The 14,711-nt window shown below is 39.8% G+C and overlaps 2 protein-coding genes across 6 annotated transcripts; one reads left to right on the top strand and one right to left on the bottom strand.

Annotated features, from left to right (window-relative positions):
* Positions 1 to 5,560: 5,560 nt before the first annotated feature.
* Positions 5,561 to 10,804, top strand: LOC105690189 (sodium/nucleoside cotransporter 2). Of its 5 annotated transcripts, none has more exons than XM_048655496.1 (13): positions 5,561 to 5,847; positions 6,614 to 6,774; positions 7,321 to 7,383; positions 7,523 to 7,691; positions 7,782 to 7,953; positions 8,021 to 8,186; positions 8,558 to 8,755; positions 8,849 to 9,010; positions 9,104 to 9,197; positions 9,327 to 9,486; positions 9,683 to 9,851; positions 9,934 to 10,273; positions 10,360 to 10,804. In XM_048655496.1, the coding sequence occupies exons 2-13, from the start codon at positions 6,736 to 6,738 to the stop codon at positions 10,419 to 10,421; spliced, it is 1,794 nt and encodes a 597-aa protein (XP_048511453.1). In that variant the 5' UTR covers positions 5,561 to 5,847; positions 6,614 to 6,735; the 3' UTR covers positions 10,422 to 10,804. The 5 variants fall into 5 exon arrangements, with proteins under 5 accessions (XP_048511453.1, XP_048511452.1, XP_048511451.1 ...); XM_048655495.1 differs by having other exon boundaries at positions 5,561 to 6,006; XM_048655494.1 differs by having other exon boundaries at positions 5,561 to 6,774.
* Positions 10,805 to 11,902: 1,098 nt separating this feature from the next.
* On the bottom strand, positions 11,903 to 13,939 carry LOC105690190 (ceramide-1-phosphate transfer protein). Its single transcript, XM_012407794.3, has 4 exons — positions 13,653 to 13,939; positions 13,199 to 13,407; positions 12,902 to 13,077; positions 11,903 to 12,675 (listed from the first exon to the last, which is right to left on the bottom strand). The coding sequence occupies exons 1-4, from the start codon at positions 13,778 to 13,780 to the stop codon at positions 12,553 to 12,555; spliced, it is 636 nt and encodes a 211-aa protein (XP_012263217.2). The 5' UTR covers positions 13,781 to 13,939; the 3' UTR covers positions 11,903 to 12,552.
* Positions 13,940 to 14,711: the final 772 nt, after the last annotated feature.

The following is a 14,711-nucleotide window of genomic DNA, read 5'->3' as shown; positions in this document are numbered from 1 at the left end:
GATATACACACGCGAACCGGCATCCTCCTCAGATCTGTGGATGATTTATGAATTTGCTAGCTCGAATCCGGTTCTATAATTATTCATAAATTTTGGCACGTGCGATGGCGTCTGAATTTGCGAGGGATGAGCCGCGTGTCTATCGAACTAAATAAGTACGGGGCAGTCCGTGAGAAAATTAAGATTTTTACGCAGAAAAACAAATCAACCTTTCCGAGTTCAAATACCGCAATAGATTTCGAGGGTGTCGTTTTTTAGCGCCATAAGGTTTGAAGCGAACGAAAAATATCGAGGGGGTTGCCTCCGTTGTTCATGTGGGATAATTGCGATCGCGGCGCTGTGCGAATCGAATCACTACAAATGTTGTGTACAATAAGTAAATATGAAAACTCTTGTAAAATGGTATAATAGTCGCACGTACACGCGGTGAGCGCGTCTGCAGCAGCATCGGCATCAGCATCGGAGCAAAAGTATAATTATAATTCAAGTACGACGACGCGAGTCGGGTAAGAAGCGCGGTGGTGGTGTTTTATTTCGAGACAGAGCAGCTCGTTTCCCACAGAGGAATTCGAGGCGCGGAAGTTGAAATCGCTTTACTTACGGAAATGGTAACCGTATAGCTTCCTAGCCTCCGTAGCGTACAAACTTGTATAGCCCCTTCAGCGTATGCCGTATACACCCGAGTATATGTACGTTGGAAATAAATAATAATCTCGCGTTAAATAATAATTATAACACCGTAGTTTCTGAATCTATATTGTACACGTATATCCGACTAACTACGCAGGACAACAAATTGAGCACGCGCTGCACCATGTACACGCGGATCGCAATACCGTATTTCCATCTTCGTTTACGCGACCGCATCGCACGTATACTACGTTCCATCTATAAGCTAAGGTTATTCCGCGCTAAATAATCTAGTTCAGAGAATTATACGTTTCAATGAAATATTTGAAATCTGCAATGAATTCGAACCGAGGTGCAGGTTGGAGCGAGAAATGATTTTCGACAAATTTGATCATCTGGAAAATTACCTGAGAGAAAATTTTTGACAATTGTGTCAAATTTTCCGCACTAGGATTTCAGTCAAATATTAGAAACTGCTGGTACCGATCTACAGCCGAGTCTTGCAGATTAGGAATTTGAGGTCGAAAGGCCTGCACCCGAACGAATTGAGCGTCGTGAATCGTGAAGATTTTGCAAACCGAATTTATTTTCCGGTTATGAAATTCTTCGGCGTATCCTCTTCTGCTCTAGTTGCAGGTATACGTGTATCGTCTATAAATGTATAGTGCATAACGGTGTGATGGTTCGGCTTCGAATTCATCCGTAGAATGTCGCAGTACACGTGCGACGAAATGTTTGCTGTATCAAAAGATATTTCGAACGCTATACCGAATGCAGCATCGGGTTCGAAAAAGAAAAAAAGCAAATGAAAAGAAAATAATATCCGGCGTAGCTCGCAAATAATGCGTGTCGCGTGAAATAATTGTGAAACAACAATTATTCACACAGGGTGTAGGAAACGAGAAAAAAAATAAATAATAATATTTGACGAGGAAACGTTACATACAATTATCGCTCGTGTAATATGGATATAATATATACGCACACGATTTTCGAATCCACGTGAGAAACTCGTCAACAAGATAGAGAAAAAAATGAAAATAAAAAAAAAATAGAATTCGAAAAGTTCTGCATCACCTCGATAGTAAATTGTCGTGAATAGACTGAAATCAGATTATAATAGGAGCCCGATTAATCAAACCGCGGAGCCAGCCACGCCGCGTCGTCGAAGTAAAATTGGAACAAGTTCGATGTAAGCAGAATAAAAGGAGAAACAAAAAATCGAAAGAAGAAAAAGAGAGAAAAAAAAAATGAAAAAAGTCACGCCATGTTTTAGTCGAGTAAACAGAGCCTGTAAATATATATATTACACATACCTGTGTGCATGTATACCTATACGTACATATCGCGCCCGGCTACTTCTCAATTCTGGAAAGAAATGTGAGATTTATCTAAGTCGTCTACGACAGGCACATCTGCAGACGTTCGAAGTATTGTAAATCGTTCGATGATTGACTCCGCGACCGATTGGAAGGGTATTTTAAATAGGATATACATAGCTGGGTAACTGAAAGGCGAAAAATTAGAAAAGGGGGAGAAAAAGAATTAGACGAAATGAATTCGAATAAAACGCTTTTGAAATGCATCAAATTTTATACCAGGACGTTGGCCGTTGGTATAATAGATTATATAGTGTTTTTTTGTTGCGCATTGTAAACCGTATCTATACCGAGCTTTACGGATCGGTGATATGGTCGCAGTAGTGTGCTTGTGCAATATACGTACGCGTTGATCGTATTTTGTGTGGATTCGAAATTCAAATGATTTCCAATTTGTCAAAAGTGTTTCGTACCACCCTTCGAATTATCGCCGATTTACGTATAGGTATACAAACGTCTACAAGACATCGGACATCACCCACTGGATTGTATGTAAAATCATAAAATACAAGCTAGCAGACCACGGCTCTTTTATTCTTATCTTGTTTTGTTGTCTCATTTTTATTATACGATGATTATCTTACGCGTGCCTCGCGGCAACTGCCTCAGATTTGCATCCCTATATTTTCTATTTCACATATACATATACATTTGGAGATCCGCGCCGCCTGCGTTGGCGGACTTTAGAATTCTAATATATTCCGAATCTAATGATGAGATAGATCAACCCGCCACGCAAAGTTGCCCATACGCCTGACTGAATAATATGTTTTGATACAAATACACAATAATATATACTTTTGGCAAAAGCCTCCGTCGTCCGCAGGTTCACGACCCGATCGGGCACACAACCTCGATCACTTCGTGGCGGGAACGGGAAAAAACTGAATTTTTTTCTTCCCCTTTTTTTCAGAGCTCTCCGTACCTCGAGAGGAACCAAGATGAGGCCCTTATCCCGCTGGTCACTCGTGATTTCTTAAATGAAAGCACATCGAATTGATTTTTTGCAGAAGAAAAAGGACCGAATTTTGTATTCGGTCACATGGGGTAATTTTTCTTTTCAAGCCAACGTCCGATGGTGAGATTTTGGGCGAGCTACATTTGATTCGAAGAAACGAAAATCCAGCGATTTCATTTCTGGCAGCCTAATTCCTTTTTGCTCGATCGAAAAATGAATACGCCTCACATTTTGGCAACGCCATTCGACTGCGAAGAAAATTTATCCTTCGCTTTCCGAAGGTGAGCAGAAAATAAAGAGAGGGAGAGTTGTTTTCGCCACGATCGTCGGCGTACAGAAACTGCCATCTTTCTTTGAAAAAATGAAACGAACGTCGCTGAGTATTTTTTTTTCTTTTTCAGGCGCACGTAAACCCAAACAAGCGAGAATTATTATTCGATTTTATATTCAAATCTACGCGACGTCGCGATGCTCGTCCACGTAGCGATTGGCTGAAAAAGTCCCACTACCGCTACTATCCGCACCGCATGTCTCAACCAGGAAAAATGTACGTAGTACGTTCCGCGGTGCCTGTGGTTGTACGTACGTACGTATTTCTGTCTATAAATAAAACTCGAACAACTTTCTGTAATCGAACAAACACTTTGAATATTTCTACTGTACCTACATTTTTGTATAATATTTTATCGAGCACGTGCATGCGACGTAAGGATAAATTTTACAGCTAACGGAATCACAGCTTTCCAAACGTCCCGAGGTGTCTTCGAAAAAGAATCGGAAAATTTTTCTCGCGATCTTGTGCTATGTAGGTACGTTCTTCCGTACTGCTTTTTTTCTATGAGATCATCCGATCTTCGTTCTCGTGCGTACTGTGCCTACGATACGCATAATACATCGATCTGGTTCGTCGACATGCTGCAAGGCTTTGAACCCCGAAATTTTTCTCTTTGCTTTTTACATGACGAGTTATGATAATGAGGTCGTTCGAATTTTGAATAATCGGATTACGGACGATCGTTTTGTATCCATACTGATTGTGAGATAAAAACGAAACAATGTAAAAACTTATATACAATCAAGACGTTATATCGATTTACGTGCGGAAATTACTCTCTCTCTCTCTGAATTCAATAAACCGATTCCGCATTCTTCGACGATGTTTGATCCTGACCTTTAAAGAGCTGTTGCAGCAGCTGCTGCTACCGGTGGAAAGCATACGAAGTTGATGGCCTAATCCAATATTATATCCTTCCGTGGCAGCGGCGTTAATATCTCCTAGCCGAAAATTGTACACCTGCCGATTTCTCACGCCGAATCTATACGTTGATAAGAAACTTTTTGAACAAGTTTTTAAAAACAGGCGTCACGGACTGAACCCCCAAAATGCACAGTATATCATCTGCCAATCTAAATTGGGAATGTTATCTACCGGGATGGTTTATTTTCACGTACTTGACACGTCCATTTATTAATTATGTTCACCAGCGAATACAAAAGTAGGTAAGGTAATATGTACTCCCGCGTTTAAGATCATGTGGTAATAATTCTACGCTTATCTTTTGGCTCTTCTATATGACTATGCCCTGTTTTCTGGGTTATTGTACAGCAGCTACCACATGTAGCTTTGTACGTACACACGGCTCGAATTGTATTCGTGTTTGGCTTTCCTTAACAGAAATGAAAGTACACGCCAGTAGGACGGTCTACCGATTCGATCGGTAGGAGCGCACCGAAAGTGTCAAGCCTAATGCCTCGGCGCTTGGAGTAACGAATGTTGAAAAAGAATATCGAGAAATAAAAGGAAAAAAGAAAACGGTATCTAGTGTTTCTCAGAGTGCCCAACCTTCTAATCTAATCTCGGTGATCGTTGTACAGGTATAATAATCGAATTTATTGGCCCCGCCCTTAATTTTAATACAACTAATTTCCGAATCGCATCTAATTACCCGTACCTACCTGACTACGTCATTTCAACTCATAAAAATTAACTCTCCAAAGGCTGAAACTACATCGCTGTACAGGCATAATAACTGCAGCTTCTGAAATTCGTAGAGCGTTGTAACAAAAAGATGATGGTTATTTTACACGATTAAATATCATTACCCCCAATTGCGTGGACGAAAAGCTGTTACAAAACAGGTTTATAATCGACCGAGGACGTGACTACCTGTGGGTATATTTAGGTGACGAGGAAAAGGAGGAGAGTAGTGATCGTCTAATGTAAACTCAGGCAGCTAAATACGTAGTTTTATATAATCATTATGCGTTCTTCAGTATCTTCAGAATTTTTGGTTTATTCTGTAACAACGCGTGGACAGCGACGGACTGCAACGTCTGATACATTAAATCTCGAACGATCGATCATATCGTCGCGGACGGTAACGAAATTGTGAAAATAAAACTGTAAGCGAGCGTTTCTTTTATTTATTTTAAACAAAAAAGTGAAGATGTTTCGATATCGTGAAGTGTTCTCCAAAAGTTCGTAATAATCGTTGATGATCTGAGTCTTTGTGCTGCCCGGACAAACACTGGAATTCCGATGTCGTTTTCAAGCTGTTATAAAAAATGTGGATTTTTTACCCCAAAACCTTCTATTCATACGTAATTTGAACTTGAGAACCCGAACTCAACATTCATGTCTCCCTTTACTATCGAAAATATTCTACGATTCGTATGATTTTGTGTGACCCACCAATTCACGGAGAATTTTATACTTTCGCGGGCTGCGCTCGAGCGCTCGCAAGTTGGTTTCCATTTCTACCAACGCGCTGCGCAGTTAGCTAGGCTTTCTCGCAGTCAAAAAAGCTTTCTTGGACAATGTGATGGAATCGAGCCCTGGCTCGTGTGGTGCGATAAAGCATCGAATTGACGCCATGTGAGGTGATATGAGCGTCCATGATTTGCCGTATATTGTTGCCCATTGTTAGCAGGTGTTCAACTATTTATCGGCACCTCTTAAAAATAACCCTTTGAACTGCTCAGCCGACCTACCCCAATGCAGTAATTTTTTTAGGGAATATCCATGTAACCACACGAAAGGTATACCTGTATGTACGAGTTGAACGGTTATACAATATAACACGTTGTACACTCGGGGAGTTCAATTCTGATTCATATTTGACACGAGAAAATAGTAGGGCTTTATTGGTCCGGAAGCAACTTCGGAGAGTTGAACATCGAAATGTCGTTTGCATTCAGGAAAAAAAAAATGTATTCAACGTAAATTCGGTCGAGTCTTTTCTCCCATTGCAAGCTCCGACCGAATACTGAAACTTATAGACCAAATGTACTTCTTACTTTGCGTTTGCGCTAAACGTCGTACTATTATCGCGATGAGCAAGAACGTGTAAGAATTAAATATCGTATAGATGCGTAGCCAATCATTATCTTTTCAGAACTCGTCAGTCGACTCCTATCTTTCAAGAGTTGAACATCCGTATTCGACAGTTGTTTTGTTTCAGCTCTGAACGAAGAGTGAAATAATAAATGAAATACTACAGATAAATCGAAATGAAATAGTTGATCAACGATTTGATTGATTACTCAATGATTAAATGAATTCATCGCCGGTTGTTCATTTACAGAACGGTAGAAAAATGTGAAATTTGTTTCACCTCCGATCATAAATATCTTAGTGTTTTTCCAGGTGTCATTAATAAAGTAATAAAATACTGCTGTACAGTTGTGAATCTATCGAACGGTATAATAATTAAAAGTTCGTGACTCGATAAGGCAAAATAAGTGTCGACGACGATCATTACATTCGGTATGTCTGGAGGAATCGAGAATAAATCGTTTACCGTTGAGGTGAGAGATATTTTTTTTACTGTTGAGATTATTGTTACCCACACAAATGTTCGAAAAGAATCGCTGCGGTTATCAGCTGTAATAACTTCCTTCTCCAATACGACAGGTGACACAAACTATCTATTTCTCATTGGGAAATTAAATTTATCCATTTCTGTTTTTTGTTTCCTTTTTTACAAACACTTGTGAATGTTTTAATTTTCGAGAAACGCTCATTTTCGGGATTTACAAAATCATGAATCCAAAAATTTTGCTGTACCTCGAGACGTTACCTCATTCAACTGTTGTATGGAATCGATTCATTGTTTCAACAGAACGAAAACGAAGTTCTAAAGCCGAACCAGGCTAGACGTTGATTGTACGAGATCAATTTCGTTTTGTAATAACAGACATTGAAATATCGATGATCACGAAAATGTTCAACGTCCAGACTCCGCGTTTCTACTGTTCAAATAATTCGGGGGTTTCGTTATTTTCATATTTCGCGTTGTGAATCTGCGCAACGTGTAGTCGAATGACTGATATACACACACATGTAATTCGCAGGGAAATGAGCTGCACGATATTGGAAATGGATCCGAACTTCGAACCGCGAGTCAAAACGCGCAGGTGACATTTTTTTTTACGCTTTACGAATTCTAAGAACGTAATTGTTTCTCTCATACCGATCGTCACGTGAATCAAAGATTGTTCGATCAAGAATGTCTTGTCAAACACGTTCGATAATATCGATCGTCTTTCATTCAAGAGTCATGAAGAATCCATCGGAGACCGAGACTGGTTTTCTTCAAGCCGAAACGCCATAGGGTCGGTAATATCGAAAAATCCCCGGACGATTAGGTGGGGGTGGATTACAATTTTGAACGCTGCAGTCGCCGTGTATTTTGGTTTCGCCACCCGGTACTGGTACATAACATGTGCGTAAACAGCACGTGTTAGAAAAATTGACGTAACTCCTCGAATTTTCGAAGTCGAAAGAGGATTAAAAAAGTTCTCTCCTTTCGCAGACGGGTTCTGGACGGGTCAATGGTGCAATGGTTATGGCATGCTCGTTATCCTCCTCGCTATTATTTATGGGAGTTTATTCTACTATCATATTGCCAAAAGATTTTTCGGTAAAACAATCGCCGGATGTTTCAGACCGGTTTTGAAATGCTGCAAAAATGTTAATGAAAATAAGTAAGTCATTTGAGAGAGAACAAAAAAAATGATAATTCAATTTTAATTCATGATTGAATTATTTCAGATACGTGAGGCGATTTGGGAGTGCAATATTTTACTTGATCGTGTTTGCAGCCGGTATAGTGTTTCTTATTTTCGATACTATAGATTCTCGCGATCGATTGATCAGCCTGTTGGGAGCTTGCATTCTCATTGCACTTGGTTGGATTTTCTCTAAACATCCAGGACGCGTGAGTATAAATTTCCGGCATTGTGACATCATATAATCATTGCCTGCAGTGACGTCGTTAATTCTCACAATTCTCACAATTCTTCGATACTCGTACATTTCAGGGTAATAATGCGTAGCTCTGTTTTTCCTTTCTCAACCAGCATTGCAATGAGGTTACACATCGCCTGAGGCTACGGCTCAATCACATGAAAATTATGTGATTTAACGACCGCACATTTGTTAACCCATTATTTTTGTTGCGAAACTCACGAGGCGAAGAATCGACGCCGGTGGCGTTATGAGAATCTCTTTGATCATCGTGTCAACAATTTTATCCCTTTCCAAGACAATCGATTCATTCACCGTATCCTGAATTTTTTCTCAATGCAGGTAAATTGGACTCCGGTCCTCTGGGGTCTTATTCTCCAATTCGCTATCGGATTGTTCACCATACGTTGGTCAACCGGAAGGGAAATTTTTCAGTGTATCGCCGACAAAATGACGATATTTTTGAGCTATGCGACGGAAGGTGCCATCTTCGTATTCTCCAAGGAATTGGTTTCCGAGTATAACGTCTTCGCATTCGCTGTGAGAATCATTTCCTCATTTCATGATATCCGGAAAATTCCGCCCAAAAGTTCACATTGGTCCGAAGAAATACCCGTTTTTAATATTTTCCAGAGTCTCACGGTCGTATTCTTCTTCAGTTTTATCGTTCAAATTTTATATTACGTGGGAGCTATGCAGTGGTTTATCATGAAGTTAGGTGGGCTACTCCAAATCATTATGGGAACCACCGTCTGCGAATCGATCAACTCCGTAGCCAACATATTTCTGAGCATGGTGAGCGCGAATATTTTTTACGTACAGGTATATTTTCAAACTCACGCCGTATTAGCGCACTTTCTTCACTAACAACTGAGATTTTTCATCCAGTCCGAATCACCGCTCCTAATTAAGCCGTACATTCCTAGTTTAACACATTCGGAAATGCACACAATCATGGCTTCCGGGTTTGCGACCGTTTCCGGTGAGTATCGTGCCGTTCAAATTTTTTTCTTCTCATTTCCTTCTATTACCTCATGATGGTGTACTGAACTTTCGACGTCCCGTCTGCCGGGCATGATTGATGAAGTTTTTTTTTTTTTTTTGGAAATAGGTACCGTTTTGCTGGCATACATTAATTTCGGTGCCGAACCGGCACATCTGCTCATCGCGTCGGTGATGTCGGCACCAGCAGCGCTTTGCTACTCGAAATTGTTTTACCCGGAAGTAGAGGAAACAAAGACCAGTCGAGAGACGATCGCCCCGCTGAAATCGTAGGTTTCCTATGAGGAAGTATGGAAATGACCAACCACGTTACATTCGGTTTTTTTGTTGACTTTCGTTGGAGATTTCGCTTTCGAAAGACATCGAAAATATCGATCCATCAAACTCTGAACAGATTGGAGGCAAAAATTTGAATAATCTTAGAACGACGAGTGATTCATTCACACTTTTTTCCTACCATTTCAGAGATGACACGAGTCTTTTGGACGCAGCGTCGAAGGGTGCTGTTACTGGAATCGCTTTGTTTTTAGGAATAATCGCCAATGTCATCGCATTCGTTTCAGCGATAGCTTTTTTGAACGGGATAATTTCCTGGCTGGGAGGTCTGGTCGGTTATGATTTCATTACTTTCGATGTGAGTACAGTGTGACGAGGGTAAATTCTTAGTCCGATAACGGTTGATCTGGGTGCTTGATTCGATTGAATTTCTTCTTCAGTGGATGCTCTCGAAGGTCTTCATACCCCTAGCTTGGATCATGGGAGTTCCGTGGGAGGAGTGTGAAATGATAGCGGGACTGATCGGTCTGAAAACCGCTGTTAACGAATTCGTCGCTTTCCAACAATTGGGACAGTACAAAAGCGCGAAAATGCTCAGCCCAAGGACAGAAGCAATAGCAACGTACGCGATTTGCGGGTTTTCCAATCCCGGTTCGATCGGTATCATGATCGGAGCACTCACGAGTATGGCGCCGGAGAAACGAACCCAAATCACCAGCGTCGCCGTTCGAGCTTTCATAACCGGAAGTGCCGTGTGCTTTTTGACAGCCTGCGTAGCCGGTGAGACGAATTATTGATCATCAGTTCGTATCTTTGATTTCGAAATCACGTGAAGTCTTCAGTCTGTTATTTTATCGCTTGAATAGGTATGCTGATGACAGACGAATTCTACAGCGCGGTGGCAATAAATTCTACGAGCACCAGCTAACGACTCGTCTTATTGAGGAAGTGATTATGAAATAAATCACCTTGCATCGCATTCTACCTGACATTGCGTTTCATACGACGTAATTCTTCTGCAATTTGTTCAGCAGCATGTTGCTGTGAATCTACAGAACACGTCTCTCTCTTTTTCATCTCTTTGTTTGTTTTTGTTTTTTTTTTTCTTTTTTTCATTGTAAAGTGCATGCGTAAAGCTGCGAATTTTGTCATCCAGCGGTGATAAATTATGTCGGACTATTCGCTGCTGCTGTTTTGCCCACATTCCGTCACTTCTACCCAGTTTTTGAACGTCATTTATTTTCCCTCGCTCGTGTAGAAAACGAATCCCTTGTATTTTAAAAATTATATTCTTCTTATTTTATTACAGAATTAAGACTGGTTCCTTAATACACATACATATGTATGTAGATAGGGTTCAACGCATTTGAGTAGATTAGATAAGATTGAGTAGGTAGTTATAATATACCTATGATTCGTTCGGAACATTTTAATCACAAAAAATGTTATCTTTGTAGAAGAAGCTGATCGGTGTATAATCTAATCGACAATGATCAACGAATCTTTGCACGTGCGCTATCGTGAGATTGGTTGTCCTCAAAGGTATATACTATACCCATCGTTTGTTATCAGAAACCGATGTCTTTTCCATTAGTTTCGCTCAGAAATTTTCATTTTCCTGCCACGGGTAATGGTAGTTTCATGGAATGAATGTACAGTGCTCGCAATCCTGATCGGTCCGAAGATAACTGTCAACGAATTTGTGGCTTACCGAAAAACGTGAGGCTTCAGAAATACATGAAAATGCTCTTTGCAAGAAGGGCAGTGATCGCCACGTACGCTATTTGTGGATTCGCGAATCTTTGATCTTTTATAATCGACTCACTTCTCCTGCGGCTCGGGAGGAACAAAAAAAAATTATGCTCCGCCATTCCCGCATTAGCCGGAAGCGCAACGTGTTTTTTAACGACCAGTTTCGCCGGTAATATGAAAATATCTTCACCTCCCCATTCTACCTCCTCAAATCTTTTTTTTTATTGTACAGGTATACCTACTGATGACGGATGAATTCACAGGAGTCGTAAGCAACGACTAATCTCACGGCTAATTGATATTGGTTGTTCGAAACTCGATGCCCTTTTGAAGTTCGAACTTGTAAGTTCACAGCATGCGTACGATGACCTGTTGAATATTTTTTGTTTCTATGTTCGTTGCATGATGTATATGATGATGCGATATTTGATTGTTTCATTTCATCGTTCTTGTTTAATTTTCTGCACTTTTTGAACTATAGATACCAAAATATTGTCGTTCGTTACTGATACAGTTCTGGAATATTCAATCGTTACTTTCCCAGATGAGATGATACATCTTATCAGATGTTCGCTTGATTATGTATCGCCACTTGAAATATTTAACCCCTAAATTACAGCGCCATTTGTTAGGTGAGGATGAAAAAAATGCTTGTGATAGCCGTGACCAGATTTTATTCATTTTAACATACACAAACAGCTGAATACTGACGGTAGAGCGTTGATTTTGGCTGACGCTTGGAAAAAAAAATTTAATTCGTTTTCATTACTAAAAATCAGTAATATCCTGCCACTGCAAAAATACAATGTGAATCATAGGAGAAGATTACTTTTTTTGGCGCCAGAAATTATGCCGATGAATGACGTCAACGGCAAACCTAAAGTTAGATTCACAAATTAACCTGCGTGCGTGATTTTTTCCCTCTGTTTCGCGTGATATATTTTAAAAACTCTAGTTAAAAAATTATCACAAAAGGAATGTTTTCGCTTTGTACAAGAAATAAAAGTAGACCAAATGAATAATCGTTGGCAATACAAGGACATGAAATGTAACACTGGTGAATGACACATGAAAGAAGTAAAGTTGTTTCAACAGCACCTGCGGCAGCTGTGTAACGGATCGCCACAAGCTGTTTCATCGAAATTTACACAGAACATACTGAAGCATGCAAGTCCTGTGAGATAATCTCACGATATTCTCACAGGTAAATTGAGCTAGTTACGTTTTCGCGCAAATTGCTCGCGCTGATTGCACGACAATTCAAAACAGAGATCGAAATGAGGTGTTTTTTAATGTAAGGTATTTTTTCAAGGCAAGGCGTGTAGTTTATTCACATCGTATAGTTTGTGAGTTCTGTTGAACACGTCGGCAGTTACTTCTAGCATTTTTGGTAAAACATCGATGTTGCGTTGAACGTTGTCCCCGCAGACCTGTGAAAACAAAACGTTCTATATTTATCGAAAGTTCATCAATATACTAGGTTTTTTTTTTTTTTTTTTTCAAGTACGACGAGTTAACATTTGTGTACATTGAACTTGAACCGATAGCAACTCATGTGCGATCTGGTAACTCTGATAAGGAATCTTAGTATAGAAAGTGATGATCTTTTATATTTGAAACAAAAAATGAACGACCCATAAATTACAAGCGATATACCTTTTTGAATAAAAGGTCTCTAGTTGGCATTGCATACATGGCCACAATTGCCCCTTTTCGAATAATCCAAGGATGATGTTTCGCGAGCGTTTTGTTATACGCATCTTGGCAGCAACCCGAAGTCTTATCACTTTCTGATAAATCGCTCAACTGCCGCAAAAATTCTCTAATGAAGTCTGGAAGACAGAAAATTTTTAGAATACGTTGTTTAGAGTGGAAGGAAAAATTAAGCTCAAAAAAATAACCATCGACTTCGAATATTTTCAAATTTCAGCTCAATATTTGAATTCTGTTTACCAAGGCCCCTGTGTAATCTCAACAAGGTTCGACTACCGTTTACGTAGTCAGATTTTTGTAGTAAATTATTCTCCGCTTCATGCTGTATCATAGATTTAATTGTTTTATAATTCTGCTCATCCTTAGAATAGAGTTCGGTAAGGATTTCAATTTTTTGCTTCAAATCGGAAGAAACGAAGCTAAAAACCGTTCCCATAAGTTGAAAGAACCTGTGCAAATGAATAATAATAGTTACCATGCGTATCTATTCATTAAAAAAAAAAAAAAAACAGTAAAACATTATCACGTGTTCCGGCGTTCGGCACAAAGATTTGGCACAGATATGAATCTGACCAAAATGTGAGCTACTGGTTCGTCGATGTCAGCAGTAGACAAAGAGAGAACTACATTGACTATCTGTCAGTTTACTATCCGGCGATTTTAAACTTTGTTCTTCAACCGATTAAATACTTACTTGTACAATTCGTTGTAAGCATCGAGATATAATTTAATGTCAACGTCGTCATCCTGTACTAGTGCACTGTCAAAATTGTCGTGAACTACTCGTAAATCGAAGAACACAAGCTCCGTACCTTCTGCCATCTTGGCCACTTTGTTAGACTAGCTTCGAGCTCTTTGCCAACGGGACTATCAGAAATAGCGGCTGCGCATTGACAAAACCCGACGTTCTGACGTTCAAACCACTTCATTTGTACTCACACATTTTATTTTCGGTATCAAATAACGTCGCCCCGTGATCACCGGTGCACAGTCCAAAGAATGAGAAATAATTACGCGATATCGAATATCGTGCGGACACTTGTTTGCACAAGATAACGACGATGTCTTTGAAATCCGCGCGGAAATGCAGTCTGCTGTTTGGTAGAGGCGCGAGTTTATGTGCGTGGCAACAATTGAATGCCTCTAAAATTTTTCGAATTCAAATCCCGATATTCGAACCAGTTTACGTAATTCATTGCACCGAATTGGCGAAAACATGTATCGGACATTCTGGATTCTACTCTTACGCAATGAGTTTTTCTATTGAGTTAAGTAAGAGCAAGTTTTCGCGAAGATTCATAAGCTTCCTCACGTATGATCGCAATCCATATCTATATGCTACCCGGCTTTTTACTCTCGTCCACTCCAACTACCAAAGCGATGAAAGTCAGATCTCTTTTGATTTTCGAATCTGTAATAGTTTGATTTTTTATGTTCGTTAGTTATCAACGACTCTTCCAAAGATGATGATCAAAATTACAGCGTATGATAATACGAGTTGTGATTAATGGACGCTTAAGCTTTCATTAATCTGGAACGATAACTAATCACAAATATCGTGTACATCTTATGCGTGAAGAAAAATTATATCGTTCGTTGTGACAGGGATCAGGTATTCATAATCGCGAACAACCATTCATTAGGCCGCGCATAAGTATAGAAAACATGTAATGTATTCAGCAATTATTTGCGCAACAGGTGTAACACGCGTTGTAGCGACTGTCTAAAAAATATTTCAATGATTAGAAAGCGC

The sequence above is a fragment of the Athalia rosae genome, chromosome 5 (assembly GCF_917208135.1).
Source record: "Athalia rosae chromosome 5, iyAthRosa1.1, whole genome shotgun sequence".
Classification (NCBI taxonomy): domain Eukaryota; kingdom Metazoa; phylum Arthropoda; class Insecta; order Hymenoptera; family Athaliidae; genus Athalia; species Athalia rosae.
This window is presented reverse-complemented; position numbering and strand designations above follow the sequence as displayed.